This window comes from Ictidomys tridecemlineatus, chromosome 10 (assembly GCF_052094955.1).
Source record: "Ictidomys tridecemlineatus isolate mIctTri1 chromosome 10, mIctTri1.hap1, whole genome shotgun sequence".
Classification (NCBI taxonomy): Eukaryota; Metazoa; Chordata; class Mammalia; order Rodentia; family Sciuridae; genus Ictidomys; species Ictidomys tridecemlineatus.
In genome coordinates this window covers 111,048,177-111,076,015 of record NC_135486.1, presented here as the reverse complement: position 1 = coordinate 111,076,015, position 27,839 = coordinate 111,048,177, and the positions used below count along the sequence as shown (strand labels likewise).

Genomic DNA, 27,839 nt, shown 5'->3' with positions numbered 1-27,839 from the left:
ATTGTTTCAGAACCCCAGGGTGGTTCCCAGATGTCTTCAGTCATTGTTCATTTCCTTCCAGGAAAGTCAGAGCCTTTTAGACAGATAAACAAAAGGAGTTTATTCCCTCAACAGGAGCAATCATCTCATGGGACCACACTGTCTCTTTTAGGATTCCAGGTCTGGTAGATAAACATCCTGAACAATAAATAAAATTTATTCCTTTCAAGGGATAAAGACTTCTCAGGAGCCACCTAACAGTGCTAGAAGTGAGACAGTTTGGACAAGACTGCTTAACAATGCACTTCCCCACTGTCTCGATTATGTTTTTTTTTAAACCTTTGGGTCATACCAGCACCTGAAAGACATGACTTAAAACATGGATCCCCTTGTCTTTCTGGTGTGGCTGAAGTTCTTTTCTTGATTTTTGTGATTACTCTTTGGATTTTGGGGGGTGTGGTGAATGGCAAGACCTGGATTTTGTATCTGGCATAGGACTCCTATAATTCTTTCAATTCTTATTTTGTGGAAAAATCAAGAAATCACTGTGTAATCAATAGTGCCAAAGTTTATGTGATATTATGAAAAACTCAAGTGAAGCCACTGGCATTAATCTTCTGCTACTGTATTTTTGGGGTTTTTTTTGTTGTTGTTGTTATAGGTGGACACAATATCATTATTTTATTTTTCTGTAGTGCGGAAGATCAAACCCAGTGTCTCATGCATGGTAGGTGAGCATTCTACCTCTGAGCACAACCCCAATCCCATACCTGTGTATTTACAAAACATGAGAACTTTGTCAACACAAGCTCCATCCATATATCTTTGCCCACACAGGTTCCTCTGCCTAGAATATTTTTGTGCCTCATAAAAGACTCCTGCTGAGCCTCCAAAAGCCAGCTCTTATAGCACCTATTTTGATGGAGTCTTTCCTTAATAATCTCAAAGAGTAGGAAAATTTATTCCTTGCCTGTAATCCTCAAGACTCTATAGGCTGAGGTAGGAGGATCATGAGTTCAAAACTGGTGTCAAAACTCAATGATACCATGAGCATCTTAGCTAAAACCTGTATCAATAAGTATATATCATATAACATATAATATATAATATATATGTGGAACATAGTAGAAAGAATTGGTCATTACCCTATGTGCATATATAGTCACATGACTGGTGTATGTCTACATCATGTACAACCAGAAGGATAAGAAGTTGTACTCCATTTTTGTATAATGTGTCAAAATGCATTCTTCTGTCATGTATAAATAATTAGAACAAATAGTAAAGTGTCGGGGATGTAGCTCGGTGGTTAAGAACCTCTGGATTCAATCCCCTGTACCAAAACAAATAAATAATTAAGTAAATGAATAAAGGCTACACCATTAGGAGTTGAAGATGGACTACAAATACGTTTCTTGCTTTCCAGAATCAACAAGGGAGATAGGATGGGAGTATGAATTCTAAGCTAGAGATATAGTAATAACTACCTCAGTAAAGTGTTACAAATTTTGTACTTCAAAAATGGCAGAAGGATACTATGAATATACATTTCCAGCAATGGGAAAATTCACAGTGGGTTAATTTTATCCATCTTATTATTTAATTTGAATTTCTGAAAAAGCTACATGTATTCACTGATTGAGATGATCAAAAGATTGAGTTTTGACTCTCACTGATTTAGTACTTTATATCCCCTTAAATGGGCATAGAGGCTTCAGATAAACTTCTATAAGGATATGTTTATTGATTTTCTCATTATAAAACTTATCACAGCATATTTTAAGTAAGACATCATATATCAATGTCACTACAAAAGCCACCACAACCACCCTCATTTTCATTAAAAATTGTTGACAAATTTGGTGATAATTATTTATTCTCTCATCAGAGCTCAGGAGGAGCTGCCAGGACTAACTGGCAGTGAGAGGAGAGAGCCCATTAGACCCAGAAAGGGTGAGTATTCACATCTGGCACTGAGATGGGCACCTCCTTTCCATCACAAAATCATAATACTCTGCACAGACCCTGAGAAAGCTCAGCAAAGGTCCAGCATCTCATATCATTCATCAATTGAGGAATATAAGTAAATCTTAATTTTGAGTTTTCTTCACAAAATACATTTTTGTTCTCTGATGTTGTGGGTCCCAGGCTCTGAGGACAACAATGCACAAATCCTTAGGGAAGTTCAGGCTCCACTTATTGTCCCATCTCTGCACACAGCCTTCAGAATAATGGGCTTTTCAGGTTGAAGAAGTCCTTGATCAGATAATTTCAGGGGAATCTGTAACATATAGACAAGCATTTGGAGAAGCAATGAATGAAACACCAGGAACCAAAGCAGCAAAAAGTAGAGAAGATACATTATGCCCAGTGATGCTCCACAAACATAAAACTACTTTTAGTATCATGTACTTTGAATTCGTCCTACTCATTCTCTAAGGTGTGTCATGATTGGATAGTAAAATTATTCATTTATCTGAAAATTTATTTCATAAACATTTATCCTGTACAAGGCCTGAGACAGGGAGGTTCTATAAGATCTGGTGAGGAGAACTTTACTCAAACATCAGAACCCTGTGGTCACCACACCTCACGACAGTGCACAGGGTCTCTCCAAGAGACTTGGAGCTGAATTTATACTGTGCTCAAGTTCACCATCATCACACTTTGGTCTTCATAAAGCCATAGACTTAGAGCCCCCATAGTGATGAACTCTAAAAATCTCAAAGATGGTGCAAAAGTGACTCACTGGACTATAAATCTAAGAACTTAATGATGAATAAGCATATATTTTTCTGTGACTAGGCCCCTCTGTTTGGAAAAACATCTTGAAATAAAACATTATTTATATGAAAATCTACTGACCTGGGTTTCCTTACAAAGTTGGAAGGAGAAGTTCTGCATTACTTTGACAAGAGCAAGTTTCATATTCATGAGAGCAAACCTCATGCCAATGCAGTTTCGAGGGCCATTTCCAAAGGGCATGTATATGTACGGATCAATGCTGTCCTTGTTTTTCTTACTGAACCTGGTTCCACAATAGATGACAAGTCAACAAACATTAAAACCACAACAGTTACTTGTTTCAGTTGCTACCTTAGACACCCCAAGCAATGGTGTAAAAGATGATTTCTGGGCTGGTCATTGAAATCCAGCTGTGGTTTTGCTATGAGAATTGGTAAGCTATGGAGTTTTTCCACCTTTCTCCCCCTTAGCCTATAGGAGTTTTTCCATCTTTTTCCCCCTTAGTCTATAGGATCTTTCAGTCTTTTTGAGATGAGATAAATGCTGTTTCAAAGGAAATCATGGTAAATTGATACAGTAAAGGAAACAAAACACACATAAAATATAAGGAGTATAAGAGTGAATACATAAAATGAAATGAGATAGTGGTTATGTAGGTTATGGCACATGCTATAAAATTGAAAACACAGACACACACACACACACACACACACACACACACACACATGCATACACACAGAGTCATGGTGCCATATCTGAGGAGAAATAGTTTTAGCATCGAAATAAACAAAATCCTGGGTGATCAAGTCTCTTATAAAAATAATGGGGAAATACTTGTATAACCTATGCACATCCTGAAATATATTTTAAATCATCTCTGGATTGCTTATAATAACTATTAATATTAAATACTATGTAAATACTTATTGTATTAGACTGTTTAGGGGAAACTGACAAGAAAAAAGTTTATTTAATAAGTTGAAATTATAGATGCAAAAACCATACATACAGGTTGAGCACAGTGGCACACACCTGTAATCCCAGTGACTTGGGAGGCAGAGACAGTAGGATCCCAAGTTCAAAGCCAGCTTCAGCAATTTAGCAAGGCACTAAACAACTCAAAACCTGTCTCTAATAAAATACAAAGTAGGGCTATGAATGTGGCTCAGTGGTCGACTGCCCATGAGTTCAATTACTGGTACCACCCCAAAAATCATACATGCAGAGGTTGAATGCATATATTATCAAGTGGTAACAAAAATCAAATAAAATATGATACAATCTAGTTTTGTAAAAATATCTATATATGTATAGAAATATGTTTATGAGAATATGGTCATATTATTAATTCATGATTATTTAAAGAATTTAACAAACTAAAATGTTTCTTCTCAGCAAAAGAAACAATTTGTGAGATGAATAAAGAGCCTACAGCTTGGGAGCACATTTTTACCCCTCACACATTAGATAGAACATCAATCTCTAGGGTATATAAAGAACTCAAAAGGAAAGCACCAAAAAAAAAAAAAACAAATAACCTAATCAATAAATGGGGCAAGAACCTTAACAGACACTTCTCAGAAGAGGATATACAATCAATCAACAAATATATGAGAAATGCTCATCATCTCTAGCAATAAGAGAAATGCAAAGCAAAACTACTCTAAGATATCATCTCACTCCAGTCAGAATGGCAGCTATTATGAAGACAACAATAAGTGTTGGCAAGGATGTAGGGAAAAAAGTACATTCATACATTGCTTGTGGGACTGTAAATTGGTGCAGCCAATATGGAAAGCAGTATGGAGATTCCTTGGAAATCTGGGAATGGAACCATCATTTGACCCAGCTATCCCTCTCCTCGGTTTATACCCAAAAGATTTAAAAACAGCATGCTACAGGGACACAGCCACATCAATGTTTATAGCAGCACAATTCACAATAAACTGTGGAGCCAATCTAAATGCCCTTCAGTAGATGAATGGATTTAAAAATGTGGCATATATACACAATGGAATTTTACTCAGCATTAAAAGAGAATAAAATCATGGCCATTGCAGGTAAATGGATGGCATTGGAAAAGATGAAGTTAGCCAATTCCAAAAAAAACAAATGCCAAATGTTTTCTCTGACTCATAGTGGGGTAGGGACAGGGAGCATGGGAGAAACAGATGAACTCTAGATAGAGCAGAGGGGTGGAAGGGAAAGGAAGGGGGCAGGGGGTTAGCATGGATGGTGGAATGTGATGAACATCATTATCCAAAGTACATGTATGAAAACACAAATTGGTGTCAACATACTTCATATACAGAGTTATGAGAAATTGTGTTATATATGTGTAATAAGAATTGTAATGCATTCTATTGTCATTTATTTTTTAAAAAATCAATTAAAATTTTTTAAAAAATAATTCAGTATAGTGAATGGACATAGCATTCATTTTGTTCCTTGTCACAAATTCATATCATTTTGCAAGAAAATATTATATTTATAACAGGAAAACTGCTTAAAATACAAAGACAGATATAAAAATGATTACATAGCTACCTGTATTTCATCTATGATAAGAAATACAAGGACATTCTTGGACAACCCTAGCCTAGGGTGGTTCCCTTTCCCAGAGGCCCTGTACCTTTCAGGGTGGAACTCCTCAGGCTCTGGCCAGTGCTGTGGGTCTCGATGAAGAACATAGCTTGGTATCATCACCACTGTTCCCTTCCTAATGGGCACTCCATTGATTTCAACATCTTTCTTACAGACCCTCTCAATTCTGCCAGCAATTGGGAACAACCTGAGAGTTTCATTCACCACCATGTCCAGGTACTCCATCTGTAACACGGTATCATAGGTAGCAGGTGCCTGAAGAGAAAAAAAGAGATTTTTTGAAATTCATGTTTAGAACTAACTTTAAACACAATCTACGTAGTTTTATTAAAGCGTTGGGAGGTCTCAAGAATAACAGAATGGTGAAGGAGAGTAGTACGTACAATTGACTAAGCATTGCAATAACAATCATGTCCATTTGACAACCATGTCCATGGCCCACTGAGAAGTGCAGAGTAGTTATGTACATACATTGTCCTTTGGGACAATCCCAAATTCAGTGTGTAATATCCTCAGCATCATCATGTACTACTTTTTCTCATGTGAGGAAAAGTAACTAATAGAATATAAAAAATACACTCAGGTAAAATATGTGAAAGTCACTGTAACCTTTCACTACAAAAATCACATGTCTATTTCAAGGAAATAGAACATAGAAAAGAGGAAATAACCCATTATACATCCGTTTTTTTCTTGAATAATCCTGCTTTGAATATATATATATATATATATATATATATATATATATATATATATATATATATATATATATATCTTAGAGATAACACTATATCATGTAAATAATGTTGAGGAAAATGGTAACTTCTATCCTAATACCACCAAAAAAGGCTAAGATTGGATGGCACCATGTCACACAATTTCAGTTCCAGAAAAAGTTCTAAGGAGAACAGGAAGCCACTCTCAGTCCGACCCTCTGTTGCTCTACCCATCTTCTGGTTGTTCTTCAAGGCTTCATTGTGAGCTCTGAAGAAGAAGCTTTGTGTCAACTTCACTCCAAACCAGCCATGCCAGCCCCAGAGACCAGGTGTCTTGATATTTGATAGACTCCCTGTTTAGGCAGAGGTGTGAGGACAGCAAGCACAACATGTGGCTAATGCCTGGTGTGACATTGGAGAGGAGACCAGTAGAAGTAAAGAGTTTGGTTCAAGAGCCAGAAAACCTGACTCATCCCTTGGCAGCTTCTCTCTAATACTTAATAGAGTGTGAAGATGTGTGGATCAGAGCAGAGTCAGCCTGCCCACCAAGCCCAGGCTCACTCAGTAGACAGCCAGGCAGGAGCTCATGCCACAGCTCAGCAGAGCCAATGATCTGGACACTTTAGTGACACATGCTTACACTTCCTAGGTATCATCATGGTAACTGGTAATGGGTTAATGGATACAACTGAAATTTCACTCTTAAAAATTCCTTGTAGTTTTGGAAATAGCATTTTCTCCAAAACACTGTTTTCTCCTTCATTTGTCTCTTCAGATCTTTTCCAAATAGAGCTGGTGAAAAGAATCAGTGACTATATTTTGGACAAAGCCTCCTAGGAAGGGACGAGGAGGCAGTCTTGCTGAGACTCTCTCCTCCCTCTGCAGGTACCATCTTCTCACCTTATTGGGCAAAGCTGCATCAATCTCCTGCTGCAGTTTGGTCTGGGCATCAGGATTAGTGGCCAGTTCATACAAAATGAAGGAAAGAGCACTGCTAGTGGTCTCATAGCCAGCAAAAATGAAGATAATTGATTGGGCCACAAGCTCCAGGTCAGACAGGGCTAATGGAAGAGGAAACACAGTTTAGGTAAATCCAGCAAATCACAACATCAGCCTTTGGATTAATAGAAATTACATTAAAACCCACAATCACCAGGCAGGACCATGGAAAAGCAGTTCAGGGTCATTCTCAGAGCTTATATGATAGAGGAGACAATGGAAAACATTTTTAATCCAGTTTTCCTGAGGTCTATACCACACTTGGACTGGGCTTCTAGCTGTGCCATTCTCAGCACCACCAAAGATAGGTAATTTCAAAAGACACCATTTCTATCTAAGATACACAGTATGATCAATATGTCCCTTAGATTTTGTGTAAGTAAAAAAGGGGATGATATTCTCATCCAGGAAAATTTTAAATTATTTTAGGTAACATATAGCTTGAAACACTGATTTGATTTTTTATAATACTAAGGTTTCAGTGTGTAGTCAACTGAAGAATCTTTCATCTAAACATGTTGGAGGAAATGTAAGGAAATATTGGGCAGCAAAGGAACTGTTGCTACTCAAAGCCTTGGCCATGGACAAGCAGCATCAACAGCATTTGGGAAATTTTTAGAAACACAGAATCTCAAACCCACCCTAGAACTACCAAGTCAAAATGTGAAGTTCCATGAAATGTGATGATTCTTGTGCATATCTTCCCTTGAGAAGTAGGGCTCATGCCAGTGAGAGGCATCAGGTAATAGAAGACCTGGGGCACCTGTCTTCAAATGGATGATCTCAGAATACACAGAAACTACACAGTAACACAATGTTAGAAGAGTAGTGACTGACACTGATATAATGAATGTCATTAAAGTAGCAAAAGAAAACTATCAATAGAGAGACAGCAAACTTGACATGTGGGGAAAAAGTAGAGTATATTTTAGTAAAACACAACACTATTCAAACATGAGTGAATGTCACCTTCCCTAGAACATGCCCTCTCTCTGCTCTACTTCATGCACACCAAACAGCTCTTCTCATAGAAGCTGACCTCCATCATGATTTTTCTCTTGACAGAAGCTAAGCACAATCATGAAATTAACTCATGTATCTTGGAATGCATCAAGACTTTTAGCTGGGGCCCTGAAATAAACATGGTCCCTATGCCAAACATGCAATTTGGGATAAAATAATAATACACAAAACAAGTGTTTGAAAGGTCTACAGAGTTCAGATTTACTGATGTTTTTTCCTATGATGCTTTTCTATGATGATGTCTTGGGAACATCTAATTATGAAATCTTTTATCCCAGTGAGTTTGAACCCCATGAAATAGGACTAAAAAGTCAAAGTTTGGGCCAGGTGCAGTGGCACACATCTGTAATCCCAGTGGGAGGCTGAGGCAAAAGGATCACAGTCCAAAGGTAACCTCAGCAACAGCGAGGTGCTATACAACTCAACAAGACTCTATCTCTAAATAAAATATGAAGTAGGGCTGGAAATGTGGCTCAGTGGTTGAGTGCCCCTGAGTTCAATCCCTGATACCCCACTCCCCAATGCCAAAAAAAAAGTCAAGGTTTGAAGCTTGGATGTTTGCATTCGTAGCTACCAGTCATATGTGAATGTTTAAATTTTAATTAATTAAAAATTAATACACTTCAGTTCCTCGGTGGCACTAGCTACATGTTAAATAGACTGTTTCCATCATCACAGAAAGCTTAATAGAACTGGGTAGATACATATAGGATAGATGGATGGATGGATGGGTGGATGGGTGGATGGATGGATGGATGGATGATGATTTTCTATGAAAATGTTATGGGAAGATTTAATTATCAAATCTTTTATCCCAGTGAGTATGAACCCCATTAAATAGGACTATAAAGTCAATGTTTGGTCCAGGTGCAGTGGCACACACCAGTAATCCCTGTGGGAGGCTGAGGAGTGGATCACGAGTTCAAAGCCAACCTCAGCAACACAATGAGACCCCTGTTTCTAAACAAAATACAAAGTAAGGCTGAGGATATGGCTCAGTGGTTGAGTGCCCCTGAGTTCAATTCCTGGTAACCCTGTCCCCTGCACCAAAAAAAATAAGTCAAGATTTGGAGCTCAGATGTTTGCATTCGTAGCTACTAGCCATGTGTGGGTGTTTAAATTTTAATTAATTAAAAGTCAATACACTTCACTTCCTCAGTGGCACTAACTACGTATCAAATGCTCAGTAGGAACATGTGTTTGGTGGTTATTTTATTGATGAGTTAAATTATAGACTGTTTCCTTCATCATAGAAAGCTGAATAAAACTGGGTAATACATACAGGATAGATGGATATATGAATGGATAGATAGATAGATAGATAGATAGATAGATAGATAGATAGATAGATAGATAACATGTACATGTGAACATAAAAATATGTACACTGGGGCTAGGGTTGTGGCTAGTGGTAGAGAACTCACCTAGCACATGTGAGGCACTGGGTTTGGTCCTTAACACTGCATAAAAATAAAGGTATTGTGTGTAACCTACAACTAAAAAATAAATTTTTAAAAAAAAATGTGTACACTGGCAGGCTGTAGTAAGCCCAGTCCTCATCTATAGAATTAATTGCTCAATATTCAGTAATTTTTTCAGATGATTGTCAAGGCACTGGGTACCATGAATTAGAACTGCAATGGGAGTATTTATTTATTACAGAAATAAGCTGTAAATTAGGGAAAAAATTGAAGGAGAGAGAAAAATAGTTTATATCATTGGATGGGAGTAGATACAGAAATATTTCTGTCCTCTGCTCCATGAAGAAGTATTTCATGTTAAAAATCTTGTCTGCTGAGAGTATCTAAGAGCAAAAATCCACAAGATGATCACAAATTTTGATTTCTAAATTTCATTAACTGCAAAAACAAAAACAAAGCTGTCAGGAGAAACAGAGCAGAAACCTGGAATATCTTAAATCAGAAAGCAAAAAAAAATACTTGGAAAATAAATAAAAAGGTCACAGAATACACTGTATGCTACTATAATGTGGATACATGTCATAGAATGTACAAGACCAAGAGCAAACCCTAAGGAAATCTGTGGACTTTGAATGATAGAAGTGTGTCAATACAGGTTCCTGAACTGTGATAAATATAATTCTCTGGTGGTGGATATTAAGAGTGAAGCATGACTACATAGAGAACCTCTATGTTTTCAGTTCAATATTGCTATGGCCAGAATAAACAGAAGCTACTTTTAAAACAATCATTAAAAAGGTGACAAGAATAATAGAGGACTCAGGAGCTTAAATGAAAGGGATTCCAGGGGAAAATATTGGAGAAATTGAGCATCAAACTAAAAATAGTAAGAAAATAAGTTGAACAAAAATACCATGCTGGTAAAAGAAATATTTGTTTCTATCAGCTTCAACATTTGAACATGGTTTTAGATGTGTTTCTCTAGGAAGTTCCTCAGGCTACTGTATATAATATTCAAGCATGGCCTTTCTGCAACTTGGTAGAAATGCTCTTCTTCCTGGAAAATCTCCTGCACATTTCCAGAACACACTTCCCTCTGAGTTTCCCCATCAGTAGACGAGATAGCAACCTTGTTTACCTTTATGAGACTCCACATCTTTGGAATTCTGAGAATTTATCATAAGCTGAAGAAAATCCACCCGATGCTAGAAACAGAGAGATTTCAAAGATAGAAGGTTAATTATGAAGTCAGAAAAAAATTAAGAGTGCAGAACTTATCTTCCCTTCTGAGACTATGACTTCTTTAAATTCAGAAGTCCAGCTGGAATTTCCTAAGTCATCGGTGAAGAAAAGCATCCATCTATAAACTTTGGTGAGTAGGACCTTTCCCTGAGTGAAAACAGGCTGTGGAGTCCAACAGCTACTTGTCTTTGCTCCCCCTGCTTGTGAGCTTCTGTGGATTCTGAACATAGCCTCCTGGCCAGAGAGTGGTTGGCTTTGTCTCCTGTTACATTTGTTTGCTCAGGGAAGAGTCTTGAACTGCAATATTTTGTTTTACTGCCTTAATTCTTCACCAAAGATGCCACAGATTAATCTCCTGCCATTTTTAGAGCTCATCATCAGATTTTAGGCAAGCTTCTTGAAAGATCCCAAAATCTTGAAGCTATGAACTTTGTCCTGAAATCTGGAGGGCCCATCTTGGCTCCCTGGCCTGCACACATCCTGTGCTGGGCTTCATACATGAGACAAAACCTTCACCTAAAGAACCCATGCCTGCTCCATGGGGGGCCAGACAGTACCAGCTACCCTGAGGATGCCTTCTGTGGAGAGTTTTGTAAAGTGAGAGGTTTGGAAATGCAATGATTCTTTGCCAATATAAAATCTGATGAAATTAAAGCACCAAAAAATAATTTTTATGTTGAAATTTTACTTATTGAAGAAAAGGGATATAAAATGTTTTTCTTCTATTAAAAAAATCATTTCAACTGATATATAAAACATTAAGCTGTACATATTAACGGTAACCTGATTACTTTGATATATGTATATTCTGTTTGATGTTTATGTCAGTTTAAATACATCTTTAATTGCATTTATCATTTCCTGATGATGGATGTTTTCAAAATTTATTTGGCTCAATTAATAGGAACAATTTTAAAATAGTGCAGCATGGAGTACATGGGAGTACATATCTCTCTTTGACATTCTGATTTCACTTCCTGTGGCTAGATACCCAGTAGTGAGATTGCTGGATCATACAGTGGGTCTGTATTTGATTTCTGAGGGCCCTCCACACAGTTTTCCATAAAGGCTGTCCTAATTTACATTCTACCCAACAATGTACAAGGACTCCTTTTTAGAGTATTTGGGACTTTTTCTATCAGCAATATTTATGCCTTGACAAACTAAATTCCAAGCCCATCATTTAACTGTAAATGCTTTCTCTTTGGTTCACTATTTTTTCAGTATTTGGAATATAGAATTTTATTTATTTAAGTCTTTTTTATTAGTTCTTTTTAGTTATATGAGAGTAGAGTCCTTTTTGACATAATTATAAAATGCATGGAATACATCTTACTCTAATTCAGTTCCCTCTCTGATTCAGTCTTGTATCTCTATTACCAGATGCTAAATTCTTTATTCTCTCCAAATGGAAACCCTATACTATTCTCGACCAAGAGTTCTTTATCTACCTTTTAAAAATATACAAAGAAGTATGAAAGTCATTCACCCATAGGCAAATAAGTTATCAAAAATGAACCTTCTCTGTAACCACCACGAGATTTTACCTGTTGTTTCTCTTGAAGGCGACTTTCTTTCATTCTGCTTATAGCTTTCTTTAAAAAATTTGTGACATCCTTTGGAAACATAGAGATATTCATTGCCTCAAAAATTGGAGTAAGGAATGGAAATATTGCTGCAGGAGAAAGAAAAAACAAAGGACACTTCAGTGAAAAATGTAAAATTTACCTGGAGCAATTACATCTTTTCTACCAATCAGAAAAGTGGAAGTCATAAGGGTACCTAAAGAGGAACTGTTCCTTCTGAGACTGCTGATTGGGCTCCAGGCCACTGGCTGAGCAAGAGGATGGCATATATAGGACCACCATCACATTAGTGAGATCAGTGGCCCCTTCTGCCTCTGTGGCATGACCAAAGGAGAAAGATGAAAACCCTGACCCATTTCCCCTTCATTTACTGGAATAGAGTGTTTTTGGATAAAACTAGGCTTCAGTGTGATGCTGCAGTTAATCATGCTCTTCAAGAAAGAGCAGTCAGGATGGGACCAACAGAGCATGTGTTCCTCAAGCACCATGGGAGTAATCCAGAAGGCATTATTAGAAAGAAAATTGGGAAACTCAAAGTATTGGCAAATTGATCAATATCCACCTAAATAAACACTGGATGAACGAAGAAATATAGTTAAACAAATAAAGTATTGAAAAGAAAAAAAGGAGGCATAATATATCAAACTTGTAAAATGGAGAAAAAGCCATCATTGTGCAGAGGAAAATTCTTATCTATTACATAAAATAAAGAGCACAAATGAATGATCAAATTTTACACAATAAATCATGAAAAAAAGGAGAGCAAATTAAAATTAAAGGGAAAAAAGGAAAAAAATATTAAGGATCAAAGTGGAAACTAATCAAATAAAAAATAAAATCAATAGAAGTAATTAGTGAAAACAAATGCAATTCTTTGGAAAAAAAACACAACAAAATTGGCAAAATAATAGCTACACTGACCAGAAATAGAAAGGCTACAGTTACTAGCATTCAAAATAAAAACTAGGGAAATACGTAGAAAGAAATATAAAGACCTTGTAACAATCAGATTATCACAACAATTAACAAATTACATAAATGAAATGGACAAATTCCTAAAAATACACAAAAACAGAAACTGACACAAAAAGTAATACAAAATATATATTTACATACATCAGATGATGAGACTAAATTAGAAACTAAGAACTTTTCTACAAAGTGAAGCTCAGGTCCAGATGTTTCATGGACATTTCTACCAAACATTTAAAAACTAATACCAATTCTTTACCTCTTTACAAACATTCATAGAAATATCTAGTATTTTTTAAATATAGAGTATAGTTAACACTTGTAAAAGATCCTAAAATGCCCATATTAGCCTAATCCTAAGACTTAACACAAAGATAACACAGGAGAACTACAAACTGATATATCTTATAATTATGGATGCAAAATCTCAACAGAATATTAGCAAATGAAATAATTTGTTGTTCTCTTCTCTACCTCCACCTCTCTCTCTATTTCCGACTTATCTGTCTCCCCACAGTCTCTTTCTCTCTTTTCTCCTGCTACTAGCCAACATCTTTTGATTCCACTTTTATGTTTCCTAAGATCCAATAACTCTATATACTCATCTCCTACCTACTTAAAATCTCATCCTAACCCCTCCTCCACGTTCTCTCTTTGTCCACCATTATAAACTGTAGACCCTTTTGCAACCTACCTCTACATGGGTAATAATAATTAAACTCACCATTTCTGTCTATTGTGACAAAACTGTAAACATCTCAATAGAAGCTATTTGGTTTAATTAAGCCTGCATATTGTTTGCATTGGGATATGTTAATATTGATCTCTTCCTTAAAGGAGAGGTAATGGAATCCTTCAGGGACACTATAAATCTATCGATAAAAACTCTAATACATTGGATCTACACTGCTAAAGGGAAAGACACACAAACAATATGAAAAAAAAAAGGGAAAAAAGTGCCCCAAACAAACCAAGATACATTACTAGAATCAGTGGCCAGCACAGCAGAAGAGATGTCCAAAAAGGAGTTGGGGATGTATGTAATTAAAATGTTCTGTGAATTAAAGGATGATATAAGAAAGCAAACACAGGTAAAAAAAGGTCATTTCAATAAAGAGCTACATAGGCAAACACAGGAAGCAAAAGATTACTTCAATAAGGAGATAGAGATTCTACAAAAAAGAAAAAAAGGAAAATAAATCCTTGAAATGAAGAAAATGATAAACCAAATTTAAAACTCAATAGAAATCATCACAAACAGACTAGATCACTTGAAAGATAGGGCCTCAGACAATAAAGACAAAATATATAATCTTGAAAGTAAAGTTGACCACATAGTAAAGATGATAAGAAACCATGAGCAGAACATTCATGAATTATGGAAAAACATGAAAATGCAAAATGTGAGAATTATTGACATAGAGGAAGGCATAGAGTTTCAAAACAAAGGAATGAACAATTTATCTAATGAAATAATATCAGTATCTTTTCCAAACGTGAATAATGAATTGGAAAATCAAATACAAAAGGCTTATAGGACACCAAGTGTACAAAATCACAACAGATCTACACCAAGGCACATAACAATGAAAATGCCTAACATACAGAATAAGGAAAGAAATTTAAAAGCCAAAAGAGAAAGGAATCAGATTACATATAGGAGGAAATCAATTAGTATTTATGCAGATTTCTAAACCCAGACCTTCAAAGCTAGAGGGTCCAGGAACAATATATACCAACCTCTGAAAGAAAATGGATGCCAATAAAGAATCCTATATCCAGCAAAATTAAGCTTTAGATTTCATGATAAAATGAAAACCTTCCATGATAAACAAAAATTAAAATAATTTACAACTAGAAAGCCTGGACTAGAGAACATCCTTAGCAAAATATTCCATGAATAAAAAATGAAAAACAACAATGAAAATCAGCAAAGGGAGGAACTACACTAAAGGAGAAGCCAATCAAAGGAGAAACCAAGTCAAATTAAAAACCAAAAATAAAGCAAAATGACTGGAAATATGAACCATATTTCCCTGAATGTTAATGGTCTAAACTCATCAATCAAAATACATAGACTGGCAGATTGGATTTTTTACAAAACCAACAATATGCTGCCTTCAAGAGACTTTTCTCATAGGAAAAGACATCCACAAACTGAAGGTGAAAGGTTGGGAATAAATATACCACTCACATGGACTGTGTAAACAAGCACAGGTTTCCATCCTCATATCAAATAAAGTAGACATCAAGCCAAAGTTAATCAAAAGGAATAAAGAAGGACATTTCATACTGCTTAAAAAATATTCATCAACAAGAAATAACAATCATAAATACTTATGCCCCAAACAATGAATTATGGGATAACATGAAAAGGCCAAATGGAAAGGCCTTCTACATTCATCAAACTCTTCTCAATTTCAAGAGTAAAATGGACCACAATACAATAATACTGAGTGACTTTAACACACCTTATTCACCACTGGATAGATCTTCCAAAAAAAGAAACTATAGAACTCAGTAATACAATCAAGAACTTAGATTTAACAGACATATAGAGAATATTTCATCCATCAATCAGTGAATACACTTTCTTCTCAGCAGCACATGGATCCTCCTCTAAAATAGACCATATATTATGCCACAAAGCAACTCTTAGCAAATACAACTCTTAGCAAATACCCTGCATGCCATCAGATTAAAATGGAATGAAATTAGAAATTAATGATAAATAAAAAATAGAAGCTACTCCAACACCTGGAGACTAAATAATATGCTACTGAATGAGCAAGGGATAGCAGAAAACATCAGAGAGGAAATTAAAAAATTCTTAGAGGTAAAAGAGAACACTGATACAACATATTGAAATATCTGGGACACTATGAAGGCACTACTAAGAGGAAAGTTCATTGCATGGAGTTCATTCCTTAAAAGAAGAAAAAGTCAATAAATAAAGGACCTAACATTACATCTCAAAGCCCCCCCCCAAAAAAAAGAACAATCAACACCAAAAATAGTAGAAGACAGGAAATAATTAAAATCAGAGCTGAAATCAATGACTGAAACAAAAAAACAATTGAAAAAAATTGTCAAATCAAAAATCTGGTTCTTTGAAAAAAAAACCAAAATTCATAAATCCTTAGCCACACAAATAAAGAGAGAAAACTTAAATTAATAAAATTTGTGATAATGAAGGAAATATCATGACGGACACATCTGAAATACAGAAGATAATTAGAAACTATTTTGAAAATTTATACTCCAATTAAATAGAAAATATCAAATACAATGACAAATTTCTAGAGTCGTGATCTACCCAAACTGAATCAAACTAATATACACAAATTAAACAGATCAATTTCAAGCAAGGAAATAGAAGACACGATCTAAAGCCTACATACAAAGAAGAGCCCTGACCAGACAGATTTTCATAAGACCTTCAAAGAAGACCTAATACCAATACTCCACAAATTTTTCCATGAAATAGCAAAGAGGGAACACTTCCAAACTCATTCTATGAAGACAGTATCATCCTGATCCCTAAACCAGCCAAACACACATCAACAAAACAAAATTTCAGACCAATATCTTTAATGAAAATAGATGCAAAATGTCTCAATTAAATTCTGGCAAATCCATACTAAAAAGTGTTATACACATTTCATGCAATCCTTATTAAAATCCCAATTATGTTCTTCAAGAAATAGAAAAGGCAATCATAAGATTTATTTGGAGAGGGAAATGGATGGCATTAGAGCAGATTATGCTAAGTGAAGCTAGTCAATTGTTAAAAAACAAATACCAAATGACCCCTTTGATATAAGGGGAGTAAACAAGGACAGGGTAGGGACGAAGAGCTTGAGAAGAAGATTTACATTAAACAGGGATGAAAGGTGGGAGGGAAAGGGAGTGAGAAGGGAAATCGCATGGAAATGGAAGGCGATCCTCAGGGTTATACAAAATGATATATAAGAGGAAAGGAGGGGTAAGACAAGATAATACAAATGGAAGAAATGATTTACAGTAGAAGGGGTAGAGAGAGAAAAGGGGAGGGGAGGGGAGGGGGGATAGTAGAGAATAGGACTGACAGCAGAATACATCAGACACTAGAAAGGCAATATGTCAATTAATGGAAGGGTAACTGATGTGATACAGCAATCTGTATATGGGGTAAAGTTGGGAGTTCATAACCCACTTGAATCAAACTGTGAAATATGATATATTAAGAACTATGTAATGTTTTGAACGACCAACAATAAAAAAAGAATAATTAAAAAATATATACCCAGAGGTAAACTGAAAAATAAAAATACAAAATTTATGTGAAAAAAAGATTTATTTGGAAAAATAAGAGACCCAGAATAGCTATCACATCACTATAACAGATCTTAAACTATACCACAGAGCTATAGTAACAAAAACAGCATGGTATCTGCACCAAAATAGACTTGTTGTTTACCAATGGTACAGAATAGAGGACACAGAGACAAACCCACATGAATATCATACTAGACAAAGGTGCCAAAAACACTCAATGGGGAAAAGAGCCTATTCAACAAATGGTGCTGGCAAAACTGGAAATCCATATTGGCCCCAAAACAGACATGTAGACCAATAGTAAAGAACAGAAGATACAGAGACAAACCTACACAAAATCAGTTATCTAATACTAGACAAAGGTGCCAAAAACATTTATTGGGAAAAAAAAAAACCTCTTCAACAATGATTCTGGGACAACTCAAAATCCATATGTAGCAAAATGAAATTAAGTCCCTACCTCTCACCATACACAAAACTTAAGTCACAATGAATCAAGAACCTAGGAATTAGGCCAGAGACCCTGCACCTAATAGAAGAAAAAGTAGACCCAAACTTTCATTATGTCACATTAGACTCTGACTTCCTTAACTCCTAAAGTACAAGAAATAAAATCAAGAAACAATAAATGGGATGGATTCAAACTGAAAAGTTTCTTATCAACAAAAGTAACAATCAATAAGGTGAAGAGAGAGCCTAAAGAATGGAAGCACATTTTTACAACATGCACATCATATAGAGCACTAATATCCAGGATATATAAAGAATTCAAAAACTTAACACAAAAAAAAGCACAACAAATAACCCTATCAATAAATGGGCTAATGAATTGAACAGACATTTCTCAGAAGAAGATATACAATTGAGCAACAAAAATATATGAAAAAATGTTCAACATCTCTAGTAATTAGAGAAATGCAAATCAAAACTACTCTAAAATTTCATTTCACTCCAGTCAGAATGGCAGTTATGAAGAATACAAGCAAAAATATATGTTGGTGAGAATTTGCAGGTTAAGGAACTTACATTGCTGATGTGCTTGTAAATTGGTGCAACCACTTTGGAAAGAAGTATGGAGATTCCTCAGAGAACTTGGAATGGAACCACCATTTGACCCAGCTATCCCACTTCTCTGTTTATACCCAAAGGACTTAAAATCAGCATACTACAGTGATGCAGCCACATCAATGTTTATAGCAGCTCAATTCACAATAACTAAACTGCAGAACAACCTAGATTCCCATCAACAGATGAATGGATAAAGAAAATGTGGTTCATATACAAAATGGGATCTTATTCAGCATTAAAAGAGAATAAAATCATGGCATTTACAGATAAATGGATGAAGTTGGAGAATATCATGCTAAGTGAAGTAAGCCAATCCCAAAACAACAAAAGCCAAATATTTTCTCTCATAAGTGGATGCTGATCTATAATGGGTGGGAGGGTCATCTGAGGAATGAAGGAAGTTTGGATAGGACAAGGGAAACGGAGGGGGGATGAGTGTAGGAAAGATGGTTGAATGAGATGGACATCATTACCCTAGGAACATGTGCTCCATTTGTGTTTTATGTAGTGAAATGCATTCTGCTGACATGTATAATTCATTAGAACAAATAAATAAATAATTTCTTTAAAAAAAGAAATGAAGTACTCACACATGCTTCAGGATGGAAGAATTTGAAAACACAATGATAAATGAAAGAAGTCAGACATGCAAAGCCACATACTATGGGATTCATTAATAGAAAATTCACAGTATCAGCAAATCTAAAGAGTCAGAAAATATATCCATGGTTGCTTAGGCTTGGGGAATAGAGAGTTGATAATGAAATGATAGCCTGCTTCTGAGTTGACAAATGGTCACTAGTGATGGCTGAGTATATCTTTGTACTGAAAACCATTTAATTGTATAAATTAAGTTGGGTAATTAAAAGGTATATTAATTATGTATCAATAATGATCTTATTTAAATGGAGAGAAGGAACAAATAGCATGGTAGTCCACATACTTATTGAGAGGAGCAAAGGGTCAAAGAAATCAAATTTTAAGAGCTTCTTGACTTTCTCCACAAAGGGATCTTGTGGGTTGTTGAGGGAATCGATGTTCACTCCAAATGATGTCGCAGTGATCACATCCATGCTGTAGGCCCCAAAAATGCTGAATAGAGAAAGACATGGAAAGTTAAAATCAGTGCATCTTCCCAATCCTTCTACTACACATGCAGCAAGAAGTAGGAGGAAGTTCACATACCCAGGCAAGACAAGCAATGAGCAACACACTGTCACAGTTTTCTGCTGGACTATGAGTCCATGATCCCTTCACACTGACTATGAGGCCTTTATGAGTTGCAAATGAGGTACTTCACTTGTGCTAGGACTGGTAGGGACAGTGAGGTGAGTTAGACTCACCTCTGAACTCAAGAAGTTCACCCACACAGGAATCAGATCCATAATCAGACACACTACAGTAGCACAAATAGAATGTGGATGATGACAGTTGTATACAAACTGAGCTTCAGCAGGACAAGGGTAGAATAACTGAGTCTTCCTAGAGGGCTCAAAAAAGGTCACCTTGACCTTGACAGTACTTTGTCTTCTAGTATATCAAACCTTGGTGGATACAGGAGAGATCCTTTCTCCCCAGCTTCCCTGACTCCTCCTGGGAGCACCTCCTTCTTAGATGAACAGTTGGAGTTGTGACTCCAAACTCTTGCTTTGTCTGCTCATTGTACAAGCTCAACATTTGGAATTCAGTTCTGTGGCAGGCAGTTGGAGGGGCTCCTGCTGGAGCTTGGAATGCCAGAGCTGCCCTACTACTTACTCTTTCAAGTTGATAAATTTGCCCTTCTCTGATTCCAGTCTCATGTTTTTCACCAACACATCTCCATACTGGTTAATGATGGGGAACATCTATGCACAAAACACAAGATCACCCATAGTTCAGTGAGGAGACTCAGTCCCCAAGGCTATGATTTTCCCAGGATGAAGAAATATGAGACATTTATAATGAATCTTATATCTCTTCTAAAACATAAAGACAAAAGAACATTTTTAGGAAGTTCAAATTCAGAGGATTATCCCTTGGAAAAGTACTATAATCTATATCACTTTCTACCCACACCCAGATTTATTCTTTAAGTTTTCAGTGAAAAGCCCTCCTATTTTATTACCTCCTTGAGTTTTCCACTGGTGAAGGTTGGAGACAACAGTGTTCTTATTCTCTTCCACTCTTCATCCTCAGACAAAGAGATGGCTTTTTTCATAAATCCCACTGGACCAAAATCCTAGAGCACAGAGGAAAAGAGATTTTGTCCTTCATAAATTTGGAGGTCTCAACAGCTGCAAAAGTTTGTTAAACAAGCATGATTTACTTAAAAAATTGTTTAGTGACTGCCTACTAGGAAGCTAGCACTATGTCAGATACTCAACAGTATTTATTCCAAGTGCCTAGCCTCCTGTGAGTTTGGAAGAGAGACACCCAGGCACCTCACACCATTTTTAGACTTTATATTTCACCTTTGTTTAGATGTAAAATTCCCCTTGGTTGGAAGCTTTTTCCAGGGGAATAGACAGGAAGAAGACCTAGTACAACCTCCAGGGCTCTGCAGAGCAGAAATGGGTTGGTGACAGATATCAGGTGTTCTTGGTCAACTGTATGTTACCTAAGATCAATTCTGTCTTTACATGCATTTACAGCATAAGCATCTTGATAAAGGGGTGCTTAGATATGATAATTTTAAAAATAATAATATTTGAAACTTAAAGGATTTGGAATATAAGTGTAATACAGGAAAAACACAAGTTATTAATGGAAGTTCTTCCAATATTTTCTACAAGGGCAGAGAGGGAAAGGAAGATAATTCTATTTTTCACCTGGGTGCTAGCCCACAAAAGCAAAACCCTTGAAATTTAGTTCCATCATCTAAAATACATTTTTGTATTAAAATGTATGCTTCCAGTCAGGCACAGTGATGCATGCCTGTAATCCCAGCAGCTTGGGAGTCTGAGACAGGATGATCGCAAGTTCAAAGCCAGCCTCGGCAAAGGTGTTATTTACTAGTTCAAGTTGATAAACTTGAGTAAATAAAGCAATGGTGAGGTGTTAAGCAATTCATTCACTGTAAAAAATTTAGGAGATTAGGAACAGAGGGAAGCTTCTTCAACGTGACAAAGAGTACAAAAATTCATTTTCTGCTAACAGTATACTTACTTGTGGCAAACTGATTGCTTTCTCTCAAGCATCAGGAATAATTCTACAATGTATGTTCAGTCATATACAGAAAGACAAGTAAAAACGTTCATCTGAGTGCAGATTAGTGATTTGAACATGTTGGAAAGTAAATAGAGGCTGGATTTGGGCAGTGTGAAATATATGTATTTATTGAACATATTATCATACAAAAATCAAAGTTTTTTAAAATTTTTTTGTGATGCTGGGAATTGAACCCCAGACTTTGTGCCTGCAAGGCAAGCACTCTACCAACTGAGCTAGACCCAGCACCCAAAGTTTTTAAAAAGTGAAGATAGAGATTGTATGGGAATACACACACACACATCAGCCTCATCTAAAATTGGGGTAAACTTTGGAAGATTAAAGTCTATATCCTTCAAAAGAAATGTTCACTCTCCTGGCTGTTATTCAACCTCACACTGGAACTCCCAGCTGATGTCAGAGGAAAAGAAAAACAAATAAATAAAAGGCATACACATAGGATTTTACCTATTTGTAGGTGCAAACATTGACCAATGTGGTAAACACACAAGAAACCAGGCACATTTCTAAGGTTAATGAAAAACAGGTGAAAAACACATTAAAAACACAATCAAATCTACACAAATGTAGGAATGTGATACATTTGCACAGAGCTGCACACTCATACATATAGGCACAAAAAACAGGAAAAAATGAAAATAAAAAGCCTAGATTGTATTAATTTCCTGTTACTATAGAAATAGGAACTTAATAAATGTATAGTCATGTAAGAAATTATTTTTGGGTAAAACATAATAAATTGTACATGCAACTACCTGGTAATGTTTTGGGCAAGGAATGCCCTCTGAATTTATAAAGATCTCAGGATAAAAATTGAGTTAATAAATAAATAAATAAGTAAATGTTACTTTGGGTTAGACAAAGGGGAACAAAGGGAAGGGTGAGGGGATGGTAATAGGAAAGACTGTAGAATGGATCAGACATAACTTTCCTATGTTCATTACACAACCAGAGAAACTCAACATTATGTCCAAACACAGGCTTGTGAAGTTGTAGGTCATGTATGTATAACATGTCAAAATACATTCTAGGGTTGTGCATAACTGGAAAGAATAAATTAAAAACATAAAAATAATTAAAAAATGTTAAAATGTTGAAAAGTAAATGCTTACCCGTCGGTTAGTGAAGGCAGAATAACATTCTTTGATGAGCACTGTTTTGATAATGCTGGGCTCCGTAATAACCAAAACAGGCCGTCGACCATCATAAATGCTGTGTTAGAAAATAGGGCTGATTAAATCTAACACGCCAGATTCTGCAGCAGAAATCCAGACTTTGATCCTGATGTTACCTATTCCACCTGCCTAGTCCTACAATACATAGCAACATGAAGTTCTGGTTGGGGATTCTGACCACAAAAGCCACTGGAGTCTTCATAGCATAAAGGGTAAAGTAGGTAGGAAGAGAAATGTAGAGACAAAATACACTCCTAAGAGATCATAATTAGAAATACCATTGGAACACTTGTTAAATCTAGATGGTGAATATAATAGTATTGCCTACACTACTTTCCATAACTAAATTTATTTATTATTTATTGTAATTGTAGGTGGACAGAATGCCTTTATTTATTAATTTTTATATGGTGCTAAGGATCAAAACCAGTGCCTCACATGTGATAGGCAAGTGCTCTGCCACTGAGCTACAGCCTTAGCCCATAGTCTCCATAACTTTTCACATTGTAAAATATTGGACTATTCAAAAGGCTATTATGTTAGTGAAAAAAATTGAAGGCAGATAGTTGGCTAACTGGTCACAATTACTAAGTTTTGCAAGTGGTAGCTGGAGTGGAGCCCTTGGAGATCCAGCAGGGAATGTTGTGTCACTGGATCACATGGTATCTATAAGCCATGTCAACTGAGCAGAACACTGTGGTCAGCCCTATGGCTTTCTGTGGATTGATGAGAGAATATGGAGAAGAAGAGTCAATGTCTTCTACCACTATTTTTAGTGCAGAGAAAAATGATTACCCCTCTTCTATGGCTGTCACCAAACCCCCACCAGCTCTGAAAGGGAATAGTTGCTATAGTTAGCTGAGGCCACCCTCGAATATAAACCCCATCAATCCACCAGGGAACTCACTGGTGGAACTATATTCTATGTCTGGTCTTAACGTCAAATGGATGCAGGAGAAAAAGAAATGCTTGGGACTACTTCATTGAAAAGCCAACGCTGAAAATGTAAAAATGGCATATGAGCAACAATAATGATGACAATAAAAAAGAAGAAAAAAAGTAAAGGAAATGAAGAAAACTGAGCAGAAGGACTTCCCATCTGCTTCTCAGTACCTCCCAGCCACGTGTTCAAAAGCATACATTAAATCTGAAAATTAAATAAGGGAATTTTGCTTTTAAACATCAATGAGGAAAAAGATGATGTCATAGACTTATAAGCCCATGATAAAAAAAAAAGTTCTCAAATAATACATATTATTCAATTAAAAAAGTCAAAAACAAACAAAAATTGGGAAGATTGGAATAACCAGACATTGGACATAAAGTACGGCTAGGAGACTCTGGGTCATCAAAAGCAGGAGAAAAGTGAAAACATGCAACACTGTCAACCTAAATCAGACTATGGAACCCAACTCCAGATGAGATGCAGGACCCTTGGCAGTACAAGCCTCCAAGGACTTTGCAGCACAGAGGGTTGTATCCCAAAAGCTCTGGGCTGAGATTGTCCTCACACATTGGGGTGCCACATCATAACAAGTCTACCAAAGAGAAATTTCCAGAATACTCACCCCCATGTTTTTCCATACTTTTTATAACATTCTACATCAAAATTAAAAAAACCCTAGGAAGAAGAACAAAATGAAATTCCATTATTGTTGTAAATATACTGACATCACATCAAATGACCCAAATCCCATGAAATCAGGTTTGATGTTCCTAACAGGTGGTTAGAGAGAAGCTCTTACTCAGAGTCTTCTGAGGAGAAAAGAGAAAATATGCAATATTTGAAATGAAATATGTAAAGTCACTTAAATTTTCTCTATGTATTATACATACTCAACTAATTGCCCTTGTCTATGAATACAACATGCTTCTCTTCTGTAGTATTTCTTCTTCTACTTATGTTGTCTCAGAAATACAGGGACCTTCTGAATTATTACCTCCATGGGCACATGAGGAAACCCAAAGTGAGAGAAAATGAGTGTTTCCCAGGGCCATCTTTTGTCTCCTCATCCAGTATCTTTTTAATTTATCTCATGTTGTCTCTAAAATTCTGGTAGCATTAGGAAGTTAAAGATACCAAAAACCTCTTCTAGCCTAGGAGATTTATGTTGAGTAAGTAAGTGAGATAGTGAGCAAATAAAAAGTGGACTTGCTTTCCTGTGTCAACCTAGGAAAAGGGGAGATGCTACTTCTCTGCACATAGAACACAGATAGGTAAACACTGGCTCTGAGTTTTCATTATAGAAACTAAGCAATTAATCTTCCTCATTTGTAATATTTTAACTGTGCAAATAAAGCATCCCAGAGGTATGAGTGTATCTTCCTAGAATCTACACTGAGAAAAAAGAAAACTCTGTGAGAATGCTCTCAGTCTGAACAGAAAGTGCACAGATTACAGTGTGTTTGTGCCAGAGTCCTGAGCTCATCAACAGAAGTGAACCTGACACTATGAGGAGTTGTAAACAGAGCCCCAGGGTAAACCAGACTGTGCTTTGGATGGGGCCTTCACACAGTTTATGAAGCTTAGAAATCTTAAAACTTTTCTCATGGAGCTGAATTTCTACTGATGTAACTAAGCAGATGTGTGCAATTATAAGAGGCAAAACAGGGAGCTCAAATGACACTCACCCGGCGATAATTAAGAAGAGTTCCAAAAAAGGGCACAGGTGTTGGCCCTGGAATTCCCAGCTTCTTAAAATATCCATGTGAATAGGTCCCATATCTACAAAGTGGAAGAGAAATCCAGGTCAAGGGATTGTGACTGTGTGTATATAGAGGCTCATGAGTCACTGATTCAAGAATGGGAACAGTGAAGCCAGGCAGATAACATGTAGGCCATAAATAACAACAAAAACTCCAATGGCCCTAATTACATCTGCTCATCATCTCCTCTCTCACATTCCCTGAGGGACCACAAAAGTCATATTAACTAGCTCAAAGCAGCTAATTCCATCATGAGGCTCCCTATGCTACAGTAAATATCTGATATAAGTCCTCCAAACATGAACTTGAAAATTCCTGAGCAATTCAGCCTAGATTTCTTCCAGGTCAGCTCATTCACTGGTGTCAGTTTAGGAAGCTGACTTGATACCATCATGTTGGCCCCTCTAGGGGCCTCCGGTGGGGGCTGTCCACACTCCTGTTCTTCTTCCTTGAGCAGAGAGGAATAATCTCCCACTTTTTCATAATTCCTATCTGGATGCCTTTTATTGCATCCCTGGTCCACCTTGTCCCTTACTCATCATCTATAAGAGATTAAGAACACTGGCATACAGGAAACTGTTGAGTAAGAATAACTAGCTGGGCAGGTGTATTTAAAGACATGTTCAATCTACGTCATGGATATATATATTAAATTAATATTTCTTCAATTGTTCAAAAAAGATGAGGTCATTTTTAAACAGATTGGTTTTCACAAATACAGAATCCAAGAGTCCTATTTTGACCTTCAAAAGGAACATGAGGAACTTACCTCAAAGAAATTGAACAGAATGAAATTAAAACATTTCCATTAATTTTAAAATGCCACTGGAGGGAAAATTGATGTAACAAAAGCCTGAGTACTACCCTTTACTTCAATTGTTGCAACCAGGTTTATTTTTTTCTATTTTTACATCATTGTGAGTGCCTACTCTTATAAAAGTGGATTTAAGATAGAAGTCAAAGATCCCCTTGGGGCAATGTCTTCTACCCTCAGTCAGAAATAACTGCTCTCTTCACCTGCTCTGTGAAACCAGGAATCCCACTATTTTTAAAATATATTTTAGTTGTAGGCAGATACAATACCTTTATTTTATTTATTTATTTTTATGTGGTGCTGAGGATTGAACTCAGTGCCTCACACATGCCAGATGAGCTCTCTGCCACTGAGCTACAACCCCAGACCAGGAATCCCACTATTTAAATGAATTCTTCTACTAGATTATTTTATTCATGCTCCTGTACTGAAATATCATGGGAAAATATTTAAAATACAAAATGGGCTTATTAATTTTTGTCTCTTGAGGCTGCCATTAGATTTCAAATCAAGGGAGAAACAAATCTCTACACTGATGCTAACTTAAGGAATAAAAGTTACAAATTTCTCCCAGGTCTTTGCTCAATAGTTTTATCATTCAGAAGTAACTGCATATTGCAGGGTGGAGCATTTGAGTTTTTGGAGGGAGGGCTGTTCCAGGGAAAGGGAAGAGAACAGAGGGAAGAACTGAGTCTGTGCCTGTGGTAGCACCTGGGGTGCACTTGGTGCATTTTACAAATGGTGCTGGGAGATGGGGAGGAGGAGCAGGAACCACCTGTTCCACAGGAGATGAGCCTCCTACACATCTCTTGTACTGCACATAGAACACAAAAGATAAACAATGACACAGAAAGTTGTGTTAACTCCTCTTTACCCCCAGAATTCTGAAAGTTTGCAAAGAGTGCATCACTTTTCAGAAGGTGTCCAGTTGTTTGTAATCTGCCTCTACAGAACTCTGGCTGATTAATCTAGGTCCAAACTGAGACTCAATCAGAAGTTCATCCCCCAAATCAAATTATGTTACTAAACCTCCTATTCACAGAAATGGGAGGTTTGAAGAGGAGAGGAACTGGGACAGTTACTCACAGATAGAGGAGCACCAGGCTGATTCCCAGTAGAACCCAGGTTTCCATGGAAAAGTTTGGGATCATGTCCATCACTTTTTCCTTCTAAAATTTTCTCCCCTGAGTTTGACTTCCAGCTATGTGAGCTATCTTTTCACTGGCGAAGGTGCCAAGCTTGCGTTCTGTGAACAGCTGTGAGTC

At 36.5% G+C, this 27,839-nt stretch overlaps 1 protein-coding gene across 1 annotated transcript; it reads right to left on the bottom strand.

The window, feature by feature from the left end:
* Positions 1-1,698: 1,698 nt before the first annotated feature.
* LOC101975676 (cytochrome P450 3A9) lies at positions 1,699-27,839 on the bottom strand. Its single transcript, XM_005342121.4, has 13 exons — positions 27,661-27,839; positions 25,686-25,779; positions 24,623-24,675; positions 22,992-23,091; positions 20,777-20,890; positions 20,428-20,516; positions 19,616-19,764; positions 12,277-12,404; positions 10,626-10,692; positions 6,945-7,105; positions 5,357-5,583; positions 2,845-3,007; positions 1,699-2,260 (listed from the first exon to the last, which is right to left on the bottom strand). Exons 1-13 carry the CDS (start codon positions 27,729-27,731, stop codon positions 2,165-2,167), a joined length of 1,512 nt encoding a protein of 503 aa, XP_005342178.2. The 5' UTR covers positions 27,732-27,839; the 3' UTR covers positions 1,699-2,164.